The 15517-nt window shown below is 44.9% G+C and overlaps 1 protein-coding gene across 1 annotated transcript in view; it reads right to left on the bottom strand.

Moving 5' to 3' along the window:
• LOC127642985 (Fc receptor-like protein 3) overlaps nucleotides 1-15517 on the bottom strand; it is a 244814-nt gene that overhangs the window by 219247 nt on the left and 10050 nt on the right. Inside the window, exon 2 of the mRNA XM_052125490.1 lies at nucleotides 8681-8716. Coding sequence (XP_051981450.1) covers nucleotides 8681-8716 — 36 coding nt within the window. The remainder of the gene's footprint in view (nucleotides 1-8680; nucleotides 8717-15517) is intronic.

Here is a 15517-nt window from a genome sequence, read left to right as displayed (position 1 = left end):
GGGGAAAACCCCTTGGCTTTCAGCCACCACTGGAGGGGCCTCATGTGTAGAAGGCCCAAAGGTATAATGTTGGATGCCGCTGCCATGAGGCCCAGCAGTCTTTGAAATTGCTTTACAGTGATGGCCTGGCCTAGCTTTAACCCGGACACCATCGCCATAACGGACTCGATACGTGCAGGAGACATGCGTGCCTGCATCGTAACCGAGTTCCACACAACGCCCAGAAACGTTGTGCACTGGGATGGTTGTAACACACTCTTTTTTGTGTTGAGTCTCAACCCCAAACTTCGAATGTGGCCAAGGACGACATCTCGATGCCGAACCGCCATTTCTCGAGACTGGGCCAGAATGAGCCAATCGTCGATATAATTCAGTATCGCGGATGCCCTGAAGTCTCAGTGGAGCAAGAGCTGCATCCATACATTTGGTGAATGTCGCGGGAGAGAGTGCTAGGCGAACGGAAGAACCCGATATTGGTAAGCTTAGCCCCGGCGAACCTCAGGAACCTCCTGTGACATGGAAGGATGGATACATGAAAATAGGCATCTTTTAGATCTATCGTGACAAACCAGTCCTCGGATCTGATCTGACTCACGATGACAGGAATAGTAAGCATTTTGAACCTGAACCTCCTCAGAGACCGGTTCAAAACTCTGAGATCTAAAATCGGCCTCAACCCCCCATCCTTTTTTGGAACTATAAAGTACCGGCTGTAAAATCCGGACTCCCTGTCTGAATGAGGAACACGTTCTATGGCCTCCTTTAGCAGCAGAGATTGCACTTCTTGTTCCATCACCTGAGCCTGCTCCGGAACCACTGTAGTCTGCACCACCCCAGAGAATTTGGGGGGGCGGTGCCCGAACTGCAGTCTGTACCCTGATTTTATTATATGCAGGACCCATGCAGATATGTTGGGAAGATGATTCCATGCCTCTACAAAATCTACTAAGGGAACCAGCCTCTCGGGTGTTTTTCGAGCACTGTTCTCGACTTCCTGAAGCGAGAGACCGGCATGATTTAGTCGATACGGTGCTTGTGACCACAATTGATGTTTGTTTTTAATTTTTTGACACGAACGGCACGGTGTGCATTCGCTGGAAATTGATGTGGCCCGAAGCGTCAGAGACGGCGGGAAACCGACACCGATTTCCTGAGGACTCCGCTGCGAGAACAACCTTGGTTGCTCTGCAGTGGGGGGGACAGCCCTCCGAGGTTCTACCACCCCGGTTAGGACCTCTTCCCCGAAGCCCTCCTAGCCTTAAGGACGTCCCTCAGGTCGCCCATCTGGCTGGAGGGCTTCCGCTGGGAGCGTTTCCTCTGTTTCCAAGCTCCTGGAGGAGGGGCTCTAGAGGAAACGCTCTCCTTTTGCTCTGCGCGGTGCGAGGAGCTGACTGAAGGCTGGGGCTGATCTGCTTGCCCCACCCTACTCGATTAAGACTTGGCCTTACGGGGGAGGAACTGCTTGAACGCCGCAGAATGTCGACGACCGATGTAACGGCGTCGCCGAACAGGCCAGAGGGCGAGAGCGGAGCATCAAGCAGAAAAGCTCTATCTTTCTCTTTTATCCCCAACAAATTTAGCCACAGATGCCTCTCCGTGGCCACCATAGCTGCCATAGAGCGGCCAATAGCGCGGGCCGTCTCTTTAGTGGCCCGGAGAGAGAGATCTGTGGCTCTACGCAACCCTGCGACATCTTCGGGAGTTGGCCCTTCCCCCTCGTCTAAATCTTTCAGGAGGTCGGCCTGGTACGCCTGCAAAATCGCCATTGAATGCAGGCATGAACCAGCCCGACCTGCCGCCATGTAAGCCCTGCTTATTAAAGCAGATGTATCTCTGCAGGGCTTACTAGGCAGCGCCGGGGTTTTAAGGGAAGATGCCGACTCAGGAGAGAGGTAACCAGCTAAAGCCTCCTCCACACCAGGCATCTTCCCATAGCCCATATCCCGTGCCCCCAAAACATCGCTGTAATCAACCACACTGGGGCTGGAGACACGGGACGAATGCGGTTTATCCCACGATCTCGAGATCTCTTTGTGGAGATCGGGGAAAAACGGCAAACCCCGGCGCTGGGGTTGTGATGTGTACCGCAGGAAACGCTCGTCTAATTTGCTTCCGACCTGCGTTCCCTGCTCATTTTGTGGCCAGCTAATGTTAAGTCTGGCCACGGCACGCGTCACAACCTCAACCAGCTCCTCATAAGCTTGGCCGAAAACTGGCGTGCTTGGCTCACGGTCGTCCGCATCGATGCTGAGCATATCCACTTCCTCGGAAGCAGAGAGCTCAAGCATCGGGACCTGATCGCGGGCAGAAGAAGCCGCGACGCGGGCTTCTGCACCACTCACAGTAGGCTCGGGATCCTCAAACGAAGAATGAGAAAGTGCCGCAGCAGTCTCATTCTCGTCTGCAAGATCCCGCTGCGAACCCCACGATCTCAATCGCCGCGCTGCCTCAACAGACGCGGGACCAGAACCATGGGGAACGCGAGCCTGACCATGCTCATCAAAGCACGCCAACCGGGAGTGCAGCAATCTCATGGGTAGTGCTTCACAGCTTTCACAGGCAGATCCCTCGAGAGCTGCCTGTGCGTGCTGCGCTCCCAAACAGTCCACACACAAAGTGTGCTTGTCCCTACCCGTAATGAAACGAGGGCAGGGGTGCACGCACTTCTTGAACTGCTCGGTGGCCATAATATTTTTAAATCAGACAAACAACACCAAATACAAACAATATACATAGAGCGCTTGCTGAAGAGCGAAAGCTAATGTGTGTGTGTGTGCCGGCGTCACTTTTATGCATCCGGTTATGCCGTCACATGTTACGTCATGACGCAACACCAATCAGGATTGGAATAGTTTCATTCATACTTCAGAGGCGCACGCTAAGGGAGCGTTCCCCAAAGAGTCGTTTTCAACGACGCAGTGCGAGTTCCCTCGTAAGGGAACAAGAGATCACTTGTAATGCCAACAATGACCAAAAGATGTCTATAGAACTCCACTTATTGATGCCCTTTTTTTGTGAGTGTTTGTGTGTGTGTGTGTGTGTGTGTGTTGGTTTCATTAGCTGGAGAATTGATGCCCTGGTTTTGTGTGCATGTGTGTGTGTGTGTGTGTGTGTGTGTGTGCGCGTCTGTGCGTGTGTGCGCGTCTGTGCGTGTGTGTGTGTGTGTGTGTGTGTGTGTGTGTGTGTGTGTGTTTGTGTTTGTGTCAGATTGCTGTCATTAGCTGGAAAACAACAGATGACTTGTAATGCCAACAATGACCAAAAGAGTGTCTGTGTGTGTCTGTAATTTTTTGTGTGAGTGTGTACAGGATTGGAAGGATACCCTGGTGGTCCCCCTTTTTAAGAACAGGCCGCACAGTCAGTAAAAACTACAGCGGCATCTCACTCCTGATCCTGGCAAGGATTATTCAATATCTCCTCGCTAGGCACAATTAGGCGAGGCTTGCGGAGCCACAACGTGGTTTCAGGAAAGGGCTGTCCTGCACAGATGCCATATTTTCTGTCCATCTGCTACAGCAGAGGTGTAGTGAATTCCAAAAAGACCTACATCTCTGCTTTATTGACCTGGTCATGGCCTATGATACCATCAGTAGGCCAGGGCTATGGGTTGTTCTTAGTGCTTTCGGAGTCCTTGACCCTCTGCTCACAATCTTTAATGACCATCATGATGATTAGTGGGCCCGGGTACAGCTACGTGGCTGGGAGTTAGAGCCATTCCCTGTACACCTTGGGGTGTGACAGGGATGTCCTCTTGCTCCCACATTATTTAACATCTATTTTTACCACGTAGTTTGTGAAGCCTGAAGACTTGCAGCTGACTGGAACCAACGGTGTCAAGTTCGGCCCCTGTGGAGGAGACTCGTGAAAGATGCTACGACAACGAGCGGAGTGCCGAATGGCTAAAGAACGGCAAGTTGTCACAGTAGGGGACACGGGTGGTCCATCAGCCAGTCTTCTCAATCAGTCGATTGGGTCTGCCTTGTGACCTCCTGCCAGTGTCCGACACTTCATGTGGCCTCAAGGTGCACATATCTTGGCACAAGCGTTGTGGTGATGTCACTGCCACTTAGTGGTGAATGGTGGTTGTTGTTTATGTTGTTGTGTGAGTGTTTGTGTGTGTGTGTGTGTGTGTGAGAGTGTTTGTATGTGTGTGTGTTTGTGTTTGTGAGTATGTGTGTGTTTGAGTGCATTTGTGAGTGTGTGTTTGATTGTGTGAGTGTGTGACAGTTTGAACCAAAGGAGAGTGGTGGTGGCATAGTGGGCTAAACAAATAACTGTTAATCAGAAGATTGCTGGTTCGATCCCCACAGTCACCACCATTGTGTCCTTGAGCAAGGCACTTAACTCCAGGTTGCTCCGAGGGGATTGTCCTATCACAGAATCTGTTGGCACCCTAGGCCTACCCCCCCCAGTACATTGAAAGCAGTCTTTCCCAGCACTTTTTCTGCCACAGCACACTTTTTACGACTAAACAATTCTAGGGCACACCATTATCCCACATAAGCTGACCATCGTCAATATTTTTCCTTTTCAAGAACTTGTCCATGTTTTCTGTCCAGCTTAGTATTGTGTTTACTTGTAATGTTTGAAATTCGGCTGTGCAAAAAAATTAAATAAATAACAAGTCACATAGGTAGCTTATGCTGTGTGAGGTCACAGGTTTCAAGAGTGCTAAATGGGTAATGAAAAAACAACTAAAATGCTTTTCTAATTTGTAGATTTGTACTTTCAATGCCACAACAAATAACAATTTTTAAAGAATCCGCCTCAGAAGTCCTCCTTGGCTCTGCCAGCTCCCCCAGTGGCCACTCCTCCTCCCAGGCCCCCTGAACCGGGCCTTGCCTTGAGGCCACCTCCCTGGCCTCCTAAACCTGTCCCTACCCAGTGGACGCCCCCCAGGCCACCTGACCCTGGCCCTGTCTCGCATCCCCATAGACTGCCCGACTGCCCCCTCGGCCTCCCTGGTCTACCTGTCTGCCCCTTGCGCCTCCGTGGACTGCCTGTCTGCCCTCTCGGCCTCCCTGGTCTGCCTGTCCACCCCTTGTGCCTCCGTGGACTGCCAAATTTTCCCTTGTGCCCCCTTGGACTGTCTCAGTGTCCCTTGTGCCTCCATGGACTGCCTGATTGCCCCTTGTGCCTCCTTGTTCTGTCTCCGTGTCCCTTGTGCCCCCTTTGGTCTGTCTGTTTTCCCCCTTTTCTAGCCCCTCTCTCCTTGAACATTTGTTTATTTTTGCTATTTCTTTGTTTCTTAGGACCGTCTGGAATCCGGTCCTTTTGAGGGGGGATTATGTTACGTTCCCGTGTTGTCTGCCCCGTGTTTTCTGTTTCACTCGTCACTGATCATATTCCATGTCACGTTTTCCTTGTTGTCTGCCCCGTGTTTCACTTGTCTGTCTAAAAACTACACTTCCCACAATTCCCTGATCTCATCACTGCCATCATTGCATCATTGTTCTCACCTGTGTCTCGTTTGGTCTTCATTGTGTCGGTGTATTTAAACCCTGTTGTTTTCCTTTTCCCTTGTCGTTCGTTGTATGGTTTCTTGTTGTGCCTTTGCCCTTGTTTCCTGCCCTTCGTGTTTGTTCTTCCAGCTGTGTGTTCTTTTGTGTTAAAATTTTGGACTTTTCTTTGTGTTTACTTATTTGTTATTCATAAAATAAACCACTTTTGGATCCAAACCACCTGTCTGCCTTCTCCTGCTTGCCACACCCATAACAGTAGATTTTACTAGTTTGCCACTTGAAAAAGCAGGAGGTGTGCACAATAAACATTGAAAACAATGTATTTAGAAGAGAGAAAAAAAGCTTGCAGTTGCTTTGATAGCAGAAAGTAATAAAAGGACTCGTTTATGTTTAGAAGCGTTTTCTTGGTGAATTTAAATGAGTTCAATAACTGGGGTCTCTGATATTCATAAACGATATGGTAATATTTAATTAAAATAAATGAGACGTTCAATGTCTCTTCACAAATTTGGCCAGTTTTTAAATATTACTTGTTGCTTAGTACTCTCAAAGACATTACTGAGTGAGTGATCGTGTGTGTGTGTGCGCGCGCGAGTGTTTGTGTGTGCGTGTGTGTGTGTGTGTGTGTGTGTGCACGAGTATGTGTGTGAGTGACTGTTTGAGTGTGCACGTGTGATATAAAAAAGTCCTCACAAGTATAGCAAATAAACGTGTGTTTGTGTGTGTGTGTATGTGTGTGCGCAGGTTTAGGTGGTTTACTAGGACTTTTTTTAGGTACAAACTGGTAATTACAAAGATATTATACAAGAAATTTGGTTTATGAGGACATACAAATGATACAAATCACTTTAAAAAACGTACTAAACAATGTTTTATTGAAAATGTAAAAAAGCTGAAAGATTTTTGTGAGGATTAGGGTTAGGGGATATAATCTATATGTACTGTTTGCACAGTATAAAAATCATTGTGGCTATGGGGACTCCTTGAAATGATAGCTTCACCAACGTGTGTGTGTGTGTGTGTGTGTGCGCGTGTGCTTTTGTGTGTGTGTGTGTGTGTGTGTGTGTGTGAGCGTGAGCGTGAGCGTGTATTTATCACTTTGTGGGGACCAAATGTCCCCATAAGGATAGTAAAACCCGAAATTTTTGACCTTGTGGGGACATTTTGTCAGTCCCCATGAGGAAAACAGCTTATAAATCATACTAAATTTATGTTTTTTGAAAATGTAAAAATGCAGAATGTTTTCTGTGAGGGTTAGGTTTAGGGGTAGGGTTAGGTTTAGGGGATAGAATATAAAGTTTGTACAGTATAAAAACCATTATGTCTATGGAAAGTCCCCATAAAACATGGAAACACTACGTGTGTGTGTGTGTGTGTGTGTGTCTGAACCGGTCCTGGGCCTCCCCTAGGTTGACTCAGCCTAAAATGAGTACCTGGTGTGGTGTGTAAACATCGCCACTGGGGAGACAAAAAAGGCGGTCGGGCGTGGTGCTGGCCACCCACCCCCTTGTGTACCGTTCTGGCCTTCATAGGTGCTTGCTAACAGCACTTGCCCCTACAGTCTGTTGAAGGCTAAATGGGGGATCTTTGTCTTTTTTTCCTGAAGTTCTTTTTAACTTGACACTGTGTATAAAAAGGTGCCGGTCTAGCAGGAGATGCTGAAGAAACAGCGAAAAGTGGTGCTGTAACCCGAGTACACACACACAAGATGAGACAGTCACAATGTGATGAAAAACTGCTTTATTAAATAAAAAGCAGGCGAAGGTACAAAAAGGGCAAAACCAGTGAAGAGTTGTCGAGGGAAGCGTAGGGTCAGAAGCTGGGGAATCAAAGATATAACAAGGGGGAAAATCCAATGAGGGAGGTGAACGATAGCGAGGAAAACAGTTAACAAGTAGGGCGATGAACTAGACGAGACTAGCGGGAACATAAGACAGGGGGACGAGAGGAATGGGGAGCTGGCAAGCTAAGAGGAAACGAATCACAGGGGGGTCAAAACTAGACGAGACTAGCGGGGGTCAAAACACGGGAATCTAAATACAATAACCAACACCTAAACAAACGAAAGGATAGTGAGTTATATAGGGGCGAGTGCAGGTGTGAACAATGACAGGTGATGAGACGAGTGTAGGTGAAACTAATGTGTGGGAGTGCAGATGACGAGATAGCAGGTGGTCATAATGTTCTGGCTATTGAAAGCGCGTGAGGAGCGAGCATGTGAGTCAGAGGGGGGAGATAGTTTACGAGCGAGAGCTCGTAATAGCAAAACCGGGCGTGGAAGCCCGATGGAGGAAAAAGAGCGTACGAGCTCAGGGGGGCGGAGCGAGGGAGCGGGAAGCGAGAGAAGCAGAGGAGCGGGGTTCGTGACAGGTGCAGCAGTCAAGGACATTCATCTAGTGTTTTTTTTACTTAGGAAAACAATGGAAAAACAGAGCAGATGCACGCTAAACACGTTCAGTGTGAACGGCCCATAACTCAATCCTTCGCATGTATCTGTGAGTAAGAGTGCATGGGCGAAACAAATCCGGAGACTGCTGACAACAGTGTATTCACGTGTGTACACAGAACAACATGTCACAACATCAACATTAAGAAATAGAAATGATCTGCAAAAAAAAAAAGAAAGAATTTCCAAAACAATTGCAATTTCAAGCTTTCTATAGTATTTTTTTTATTTATTTTTTTGCATATGTGTGTGTGTGTGTTCTGCATTCTGAGTGTGTTATTATCAACACTGTGTGTATTTAGCATTGTGGCAAATTTGTCTAAAAAATACCAAAGGTGTTGCTTTTTTTTTACAACCTCTTAGACTTATTGAATTAAGTCCAATTTGTTTTTATATGTTCAGATGACAAATGGAAGAAATGTTACCAAGTCTCGTACTGCTCAGATTAAGGAAACCATTTTTATTCCATTTAAAAATATATTTTGTGCAAAAATGTACCATATGACAGAGTACCATAGTAGGGTTAAATTGAATGTGTAACTAGACATCACATTGCATTATTGTTTGTTTGGTTGGATGATACAGAGATGAATTAAATAAATTATGGCAAAGTGTTTTGCTGCATGAGAAACTAAACACAGACGCAACCTGATCTCAGACCATCATGCAGTGTGTGAAAATGTGTGACTAAATAATACTTCTATTTAAATACTCTTCAAATCAGTCAAGAAAACATTGGAAATCAACTATTTAGTTTTTAATTATGAGTTACCTGGAGTTGGTTCAGAGTAGCTGTTAAACATCAGCACTAAAAGTAAAAAAACAAAAAACATTTCCATTAATTCAACACAATTCAATACAAATTAAAAACTGAAACCATTTATACTCAAAGTTTATTGTAGTTAAAATAAGTGTTTAATGTTCTTCTTCTTAAGATAGTTTATCAGTCATTTCTATGTGGATTCATCAGTCGACTGATGTTGGAGATTCAGTGTGTGACCTCATCAAACACACATCTGCAGGACTCACAGATGAATTTAGAAGTGAATTCACTCAAAAATAAGTGAGAAATGAGAGCTGTCTGCAGGACTCGATAACAGATCTGACATCAAAAAAGCGACAGTTTGAACCAAAGGAGACTGGTGGTGGCGTAGTGGACTAAAACAAATAACTGTTAATCAGTATGTTGCTGGTTTGATCCCTACATCCACCACCATTGTGTCCTTGAGTAAGGCACTTAACTCCAGGTTGCTTCAGGGGGATTGTCCCTGTAATAAGTGCACTGTAAGTCGCTTTGGATAAAAGCATCTGCCAAATGCATAAATGTAAATGTAAAGATGCACCTGCTTACTAGTGTCACAAAACAGAATACCTAATTAAGAAACAGCCTATAATAATTCTGTCTGGTGTCCTTGCCAGGGCCAGCACAGACTCTATTGGCACCTCAGACAAATAAAACATTTTAAAGAATAAGCTAAAAGCACCAATTCCAGCTATTATAGTGATTCAAGTTTATTCTAATTTACAATTGTGCAGAATTAGCTGCAAAATAAAGAGTATTTTGGTGAAGCTAGGATCTGTTTCACAAGTTTGTTTAAATTTTATTTTCTGATTAGTTCAGTGACCCCTTCTGGAAATGTCAGTAGGTGGCACAAATGAGCGTCTTATGGGCTATGAGTGAGTCAGTGAATCATTTTGAGTCGTTCATGAACTAAATCTACCAAGAGACTTTTTAGTGTTTAAGCATTAAAAGAACAAAACAGATCTAAGTCTTTCTTCAGTCTGAGCATTATTTTTTATCCAAAAAGACAACAATAATAGTCTATTAATAGTGAGTTTCAATAACGTCCTTCTGCTTTAGCAAAACTTGCATGGCTACACATCTACTGACTTCAGTAGAAGAATTATAAACACAAAGCAGATCGACAGGAACATTTTCCTACAGTATTTAAACTGCTGAGCATGACTTTTATCAGAAAAGACCACAATAATAGACAATTGATAATCATTTTGAGTTTCAATAATGTTCTTAAAGCACATTTCACATGAGTTCAGTCGAGGCGTCAACACTCCATTCAACACCAGCGTCAAGCGCCGCATCGCCCTCCACATGACAAGAGTTGCAGAAAGTGTCACAGAGGGTAGATTTTACTAGTTTGCCACGTGAAAAAGTACGAGGTGTGCACAATAAACATTGAAAACAATGTATTTGGAAGAGAGAAAAAACGCGAAGCGTTTTTTTGGTGAATTTAAATGAGTTCAATAACTGGGGTCTCTAAACGATATGGTAATATTTAAACTAGATGGGGACATTTCCTGAAGAAAATGTGAGTGGTGCTTGCCGTGGCAAAACTCGTCAAACAGCATGTTGTAACTTGAAAAGAACAAAAATTACGGTCATAAATAAATCAACCCAGAAGTCTGTACGATTTTCTGGTGCAGAAATATGTGATTTGTTACTCGGTTGCTAGGGTAAGCCCATGTGGTTGCTATGCAGTTACCAAGGTAATACAATACATGGCTCCTTTCCATCCTGAGTGAAATAAGTCAACCCGGAAGTCTGTAGTGTTTTGTGGTGCAGAGATATGTGATTTGTTACTCGGTTGCTAGGGTAACCCCATGTGGTTGCTAGGAAGTTTCCATAGTGATACTAATGAAGTGTCCTTGTCATCCTGGTTGAAATAAATCAACCCAGAAGTCTGTACGATTTTGTGGTGCAGAAATATGTGATTTGTTACTCGGTTGCTAGGGTACTATGTGTAGTTGCTAGGAGTAGCTTGGCAGCTGCCAATCATGAAATTCCAAAGGCTGCTTGTCAGTATGAATGATATAAAGCAACTCCCATGCCTCTGTGACATTCAGAATGGAAGATATCCCTCTATGGATTTTGGTTGCTAAGGTGCTCGACAATGGTTGCTAGGGAGGGGCTAGGAAGTGTTGAGGTGATTCATGTTTGGCTGTTTGCTGCCCCAAGTCAAACGACACCACCCTTGTGTTTCTATGACACTTCTATCCGGAGATATCCATTTGATCTCTTTCATTAGAAGTGTATGGGACTTGTTGCTAAGGTGCTGTAAATGGTTGCCAAGGCGTGTCTTGATAGCTTTGCAATGATCCTGAGAGACTGATTGGTCATCTGAGTAAAATGAGGCAGGCCCCTTGTCTCTATGACACTGTGATCCAGAGCTATGTTTAATAAAATATCCCTATTTCATGGGCCGTCCTACACCATTATAAGTCAATTGGGGCATTTTTGGGCAGCTCCTGCCCCCCAGGGGTGCAACTTTTACCCCATATTGAGGTATGCTCTTACAGAGCCTGCCAGCCTCTTCAAATATGGCAAATCACACGCTTTCTACTGAAATCCTCGCTTGGAGCTGTGACGCGTCAAAGTTTGTCTCAATGTTAAGTCTATGGGATTTTTCGGCCGCTTTTTTGCCCCTGGGGCAAATACCGTACCCGATCGCTTATAAAAGTCATAGCACACGTGTCCTCAATAGGTCGTTCGATTTGACACCTCATTCGTGGGTCTACGCCAAACGGTGCGGGACGAGTTAGGTGCCGAAGTTTTGTTAAGAGATATAAAAATAAAAATAAAAATAAAAACTAGATGGGTACATTTCCTGAAGAAAATGTGAGTGGTGCTTGCCGTGGCAAAACTCGTCAAATAGCATTCTTGAAAAGTACAACAATTATGGTCATAAATAAATCAACCCAGAAGTCTCTACGTTTTTCTGATGCAGAGATATGTGATTTGTTACTCGGTTGCTAGGGTAAACCCATGTGGTTGCTAGGCAGTTACCATAGTGATAGTAATGAAGTCTCCTTGCCATCCTTATTGAAATAAGTCAACCCGGAAGTCTCTACTATTTTCTGGTGCAGAGATATGTGATTTGTTACTCGGTTGCTAGGGTAACCCCATCTGGTTGCTAGGCAGTTTCCATAGTGATAGTAATCAAGTTTCCTTGCCATCCTGAGTGAAATAAATCAACCCAGAAGTCTGTACTATTTTATGGTGTAGAGATATGTGATTTGTTACTCGGTTGCTAGGGTACTATGTGTAGTTGCTAGGGAGTGGCTTGGCAGCTGCCAATCATGAAATTCCAAAGGCTGCTTGTCAGTATGAATGACATAAATGAACTCCCATGCCTCTGTGACATTCAGAATGGAAGATATCCCTCTATGGATTTTGGTTGCTAAGGTGCTCGACAATAGTTGCTAGGGAGGGGCTAGGAAGTGTTTAGGTGATTCATGATTGGCTGTTTGCTGCCCCGAGTCAAACGAGACCACCCTTGTGTTGGTATGACACTTCTAGCCGGAGATATCCCTTTGATCTCTTTCATTAGAAGTCTATGGGACTTGTTGCTAAGGTCCTCTAAATGGTTGCTAGGGCGTGGCTTGATAGCTTTGCAATGATCCTGAGAGACTGATTGGTCGCCTTAGTAAAATGAGGCAGGCCCCTTGTCTCTATGACACTGTGATCCAGAGCTATGTTTAATAAAAAATCCCTATTTCATGGGCCGCCCTAGACCATTGTAAGTCAATGGGGGCAACTTTGGGCAGCTCCTGCCCCCCAGGGGTGCAACTTTTACCCCATATTGAGGTATGCTCTTACAGAGCCTGCAAGCCTCTTCAAATGTGGCAAATCACACGTTTCTGCGAAATCCTCGCCGGAGCTGTGACGCCGTCAAAGTTTGTCTCAATGTTAAGTCAATGGGATTTTTCGCTGCTTTTTTGCCCCTGGGGCAAATACCGCACTCGATCGCTTATAAAGTCATAGCACACGTGTCCTCAATAGGCCGCTCGATTTGATACCTGATTCGTGGGTCTACGCTAAACGGTGCGGGACAAGTTAGGTGCCGAGTTTTGTTAAGAGATATAAAAATAAAAATAAAAAGTATAACTAGATGGGTACATTTCCTGAAGAAAATGTGAGTGGTGCTTGCCGTGGCAAAACTCGTCAAACAGCATGTTGTAACTTGAAAAGAAAAAAAATTATGGTCATAAATAAATCAGGCCAGAAGTCTGTACGATTTTCTGGTGCAGAAATATGTGATTTTTTACTCGGTTGCTAGGGTAAGCCCATGTGGTTGCTATGCAGTTACCAAGGTAATACAATACATGGCTCCTTTCCATCCTGAGTGAAATAAGTCAACCCGAAGTCTGTAGTGTTTTCTGGTGCAGAGATATGTGATTTGTTACTCGGTTGCTAGGGTAACCCCATCTGGTTGCTAGGCAGTTACCATATTGATACTAATGAAGTGTTCTTGCCATCCTGGTTGAAATAAATCAACCCGAAGTCTGTACTCTTTTCTGGTGCCGAGATATGTGATTTGTTTCTCGGTTGCTAGGGTAACCCCATCTGGTTGCTAGGCAGTTACCATAGTGATAGTAATCAAGTGTCCTTGTGATCCTGAGTGAAATAAATCAACCCGAAGTCTGTACTCTTTCTGGTGCCGAGATATGTGATTTGTTTCTCGGTTGCTAGGGTAACCCCATCTGGTTGCTAGGCAGTTACCATAGTGATAGTAATCAAGTGTCCTTGCGATCCTGAGTGAAATAAATCAACCCGAAGTCAGTACTATTTTGTGGTGCAGAGATATGTGATTTGTTACTCGGTTGCTAGGGTAACCCCATCTGGTTGCTAGGCAGTTACCATAGTGATAGTAATCAAGTGTCCTTGCCATCCTGATTGAAATAAGTCAACCCAGAAGTATCTACGCTTTTCTGATCCAGAGATATGTGATTTGTTACTCGGTTGCTAGGGTAACCCCATGTGGTTGCTAGGCATTTACCATATTGATACTAATGAAGTGTCCTTGCCATCCTGGTTGAAATAAATCAACCTGGAAGTCTGTACTCTTTTCTGGTGCCGAGATATGTGATTTGTTTCTCGGTTGCTAGGGTAACCCCATCTGGTTGCTAGGCAGTTACCATAGTGATACTAATCAAGTCTCCTTGCCATCCTGATTGAAATAAATCAACCCGAAGTCTGTACTCTTTTCTGGTGCCGAGATATGTGATTTGTTTCTCGGTTGCTAGGGTAACCCCATCTGGTTGCTAGGCAGTTACCATAGTGATAGTAATCAAGTGTCCTTGCGATCCTGAGTGAAATAAATCAACCCGGAAGTCAGTACTATTTTCTGGTGCAGAGATATGTGATTTGTTACTCGGTTGCTAGGGTAACCCCATCTGGTTGCTAGGCAGTTACCATAGTGATAGTAATCAAGTGTCCTTGCCATCCTGATTGAAATAAGTCAACCCAGAAGTATCTACGCTTTTCTGATGCAGAGATATGTGATTTGTTACTCGGTTGCTAGGGTAACCCCATGTGGTTGCTAGGCAGTTACCATATTGATACTAATGAAGTGTCCTTGCCATCCTGGTTGAAATAAATCAACCTGGAAGTCTGTACTCTTTCTGGTGCCGAGATATGTGATTTTTTTCTCGGTTGCTAGGGTAACCCCATCTGGTTGCTAGGCAGTTACCATAGTGATAGTAATCAAGTGTCCTTGCCATCCTGAGTGAAATAAATCAACCCGGAAGTCAGTACTATTTTCTGGTGCAGAGATATGTGATTTGTTACTCGGTTGCTAGGGTAACCCCATCTGGTTGCTAGGCAGTAATCATAGTGATAGTAATGAAGTGTCCTTGCCATCCTGATTGAAATAAGTCAACCCAGAAGTCTCTACGTTTTTCTGATGCAGAGATATGTGATTTGTTACTCGGTTGCTAGGGTAACCCCATCTGGTTGCTAGGCAGTTACCTTAGTGATACTAATGAAGTGTCCTTGCCATCCTGATTGAAATAAATCAACCCAGAAGTTTCTCTGATTTTCTGGTGCAGAGATATAGTTACTGCTAAAGGGTTGCTAGGGTACTCTGTTTAGTTGCTAGGGAGTGGCTTGGCAGCTGCCAATCATGAAACTCCAAAGGCTGCTTGTCAGTATGAATGATATAAACCAACTCCCATGCCTGTGTGACATTCAGAATGGAAGATGTCCTCTATGGATTTTGGTTGCTAAGGTGCTCGACAATGGTTGCTAGGGAGGGGCTAGGAAGTGTTGAGGTGATTCATGATTGGCTGTTTGCTGCCCCGAGTGAAACGAGACCACCCTTGTGTTTCTATGACACTTCTATCCGGAGATATCCCTTTGATGTCTTTCATTAGAAGTGTATGGGACTTGTTGCTAAGGTGCTCTAAATTGTTGCTAGGGCGTGGCTTGATAGATTCAAAATGATCCTGAGATACTGATTGGTCGTCTGAGTAAAATGAGCCCGCCCCATTGTCTCTATGACACTGTGATCCAGAGCTATGTTGAATACAAATCCCAATGCCATTTCATTTCATGGGCCGTCCTACACCATTGTAAGTCAATTGGGGCATTTTTGGGCAGCTCCTGCCCCCAGGGGTGCAACTTTTACCCCATTTTGAGGTATGCTCTTACAGAGCCTGCCAGCCTCTTCAAATATGGCAAATCACACGCTTTCTGCGAAATCCTCGCTCGGAGCTGTGACGCGCCAAAGTTTGTCGCAATGTTAAGTCTATGGGATTTTTCGGCGCTTTTTTGCCCCTGGGGCAATTACCGTACTCCGATCGCTTATAAAAG

This window comes from Xyrauchen texanus, chromosome 1 (genome assembly GCF_025860055.1).
Source record: "Xyrauchen texanus isolate HMW12.3.18 chromosome 1, RBS_HiC_50CHRs, whole genome shotgun sequence".
In the NCBI taxonomy this organism is placed as follows: domain Eukaryota; kingdom Metazoa; phylum Chordata; class Actinopteri; order Cypriniformes; family Catostomidae; genus Xyrauchen; species Xyrauchen texanus.
The sequence above is the reverse complement of the archived record's forward strand: the minus strand, read 5'-3'. Positions and strand labels throughout refer to the sequence as shown.